This window comes from Aplysia californica, unplaced genomic scaffold (genome assembly GCF_000002075.1).
Source record: "Aplysia californica isolate F4 #8 unplaced genomic scaffold, AplCal3.0 scaffold00094, whole genome shotgun sequence".
Classification (NCBI taxonomy): domain Eukaryota; kingdom Metazoa; phylum Mollusca; class Gastropoda; order Aplysiida; family Aplysiidae; genus Aplysia; species Aplysia californica.
In genome coordinates this window covers 889,168-892,050 of record NW_004797364.1, presented here as the reverse complement: position 1 = coordinate 892,050, position 2,883 = coordinate 889,168, and the positions used below count along the sequence as shown (strand labels likewise).

Sequence of the window (2,883 nt, the reverse complement as noted above, 5' to 3'; positions counted from 1 at the left end):
TTTGTTTTATTTGTTTTTTCTTATTTCCTAAAAAGTATTTCATTCAAGGATTAAAACTATTCAGTTTGGGGACTCACAACCAATTACATAATCATTGAAATGTCAAATCACAGTTTTGTTGTTGTTGGTGTTGTTGTTGTTGTTATTGCTGCTGCTGCTGCTGCTGCTGTTGCTGTTGTTGTTGTCTCCCTTGTTCATTTTGATGCTGTTATCTTTGTTCACGCATCTGCTACGGTTCATGCACTCGTTATATTCGTGTTAGTTATTGTTAACACACGTAACGCCCTTAGAATGACAGGGTTCTAACCCTATTTCTTGCGAGAACTGGGTTACAAAGTGCAAACTATTGACAAAGATGACCGGTACACTTTTTCCAAGGCAAGAGGCAATCCGACCGGTGTATTATTTTCAGTTTGACACTTACGAAACAATACCCAGTGCACACTGAATTCATTGAGTCAGGGCCAACAAGATTTTTCTCCAGTGAGGTGCAAAAGCTAATTTTTTAAAATCATAATTCGACCAAAATTCAACTAAATTCGATTGCTACCATGGAAACCAAACATGTCCGTTTTTCAAGGTCGTGAGTCGAATAGGTCCTTTAGTGCCAAAAATGGTAGCCCCCACCCTTTTCAATGAGGAAAACCTTCCTGGCCGCGACTCAATTCGACTGAATTCGATTGACGGTGTGCACTGGTATAGGCTGTAAAATCATTTCAGCGGAAAGACTACAAATCTTGGACTTCAATTTCCTACACACTAGGCGTCATGGAGTTATTGTGCGGTCAAAAATTCGTTGTGAGACTTATTTTCCAATATCTCCTTAACTATCGAACATGGGTTCTCCAATTTTTGCACAGCGACTAGTATCAATTTGTCTGAATAAATCAACGTTTTTGTAAACACTCGCAAACTGTATTCTAGAAAATTCTTTAATAAAATTGATAATAAAAAATCCAAGTCTGTGGTTTCTTCAGATGTTTAAATGTTTACAGCACGGGCAATAATGCTTTTAATAGCAAGTTCGTCAGGTTTTTTCTAATCGGGACATTATGCTTATGGAACGCATTTTTTGAGAACCATTAGTGCAAAAATGTGTTCACTATAACAATAATTTCTTGTAATAAGTTTTGCAAGTAAAAATTGTCATTGATGAGCTGTGACGTAGGCCATATGCGTAATCAAAATGTGTGTGAGAGGCTGGAAGTGCTGTGAACAAAACCATATTACGTGTGACAGAGATTTCAAGTATTTTCTATAAATTTATAAAGAAAAGTTTTTTTATCTAACCCCAATTGTTCTAGAAAAATATGATTATTTAAGACAAATCGATACAAACTGCTATGCAAAAGTATGGATGACATTGACTCTCCTGTTAAAGAGATATTTGAGGATAAGTTGCACCACGAATTTTTGACCGCTCTATAGAAGGGTACGATTTGTTGTTGCTGGCCTGTTGTTATTATTATTATTATTATTATTATTATTATTATTATCATCATCATCATCATTATTAATATTATTACTATTATCATTGTTGTTGTTATTTGTATTATTTTCATTATTATTATTATTATTATTATTTGTTTTTGTTTTTGCTTTGTTTGTTTGTTTTTATCATGCTAGTAGTTCCTGCTGTTTTATTGAGTCTCGTCTTTCGTTTCCCCAGCTGCCTACCATCCAAGGATGCCAGTGCATCACTCAGGAGGACGCTTATGGCCCTAGCATGGTCGTGGCCGATTAAAATGTAACGCCAAGGCTGCGTCCCAGGGTTCCCATCGAGGGCTCAGGAAAATGCAATCTTTCATATCAGCTTTCTTGGTTCTGAACTGATAATTAGAGAATAAAATATTACGATCATAATGTGGGTCATCCAGTTTTATCGTTGTTATTTTTTATGATACCTACCCTGTTGTGAAGGTCTTGGTACTTTGTAATTCTTGTAATAGTTGTGATCATGCTACTTGTGCCTTATTAGGAAGGTTTTATGATTTATTCTGTTACATACTAATAGCTGACAATTTTCTTTATGATGCCAATTTGTTTGTGGGGGGAGGGTGGGTGGTGGTATATGTCGCATTTTGCTCTGTCTGCTTGTGTTTGGGCTTTGACATCAGCAGAAAACGAAGGATACTCTGTGATAAAAATCAATTCTGAGAGATTTCTAGAGAAGCAAAGAATACCATGTATCCTGGTAAACAGTTATTTGTTGTTGGATTGGTTTAAATAACCTTTGTTCACTCTAGTTTGAGCAGCAATTATAGTTTGCTATAAGAATCCCCCAAACCACCGTCTGCTTTGTGATATGTGACGACTGATTTTATTTTCTGTGTTGAAGGCCCTTTCCTGGCGCTAAATCATAGATGGAACATAGATTTGACATTGTCTCGAAAAGAAATTCTCGCGCAATAGCTATTTTGTGGCTTTGGAGCTTTGTTATTGTCTTTGTCATTAGCAATTTCCCTGTCTTCCAAATAAAATGATATGGTTACATTAATAAAACAGTCATTAATGCATACGCTGTGTTTGGTTTTGTGAATAAAGCAGTGTCTGTCACAAACGAACGAATGAGTATGCAGCCATGATTGTGACTTGACTTTTTAAAACGCTACTTTGTTAATTTCTTTCTAAACTGTACGTCCTGGCTTGATTTGTAGGTTTTGTCGTTTTAAAAGTTTAAAAAGGAGCATGTTAATTCTTCGAATTAATATATATATATATATATATATATAATGCGCAACAGCAGACAAAACACTATGCTGTGGCACAATCCAACGATCATACATATTTAATGAGAAACATGTGTGTACAATTTGTGAGGCAGCGTAGTGGAATCAGGTCAGGCTCTCGTCAAAATAATGAAATAGAAGAAAACAGCAGTTT

The 2,883-nt window shown here is 35.7% G+C and overlaps 1 protein-coding gene across 1 annotated transcript in view; it reads left to right on the top strand.

Moving 5' to 3' along the window:
• LOC101848577 overlaps positions 1–2,560 on the top strand; it is a gene marked incomplete in the record, with an annotated part of 144,583 nt that extends 142,023 nt beyond the window's left edge. The window contains 1 exon segment of the mRNA XM_013080654.2: positions 1,670–2,560. Within this exon segment, the coding sequence (XP_012936108.1) occupies positions 1,670–1,744 (75 nt within the window).
• Positions 2,561–2,883: the final 323 nt, after the last annotated feature.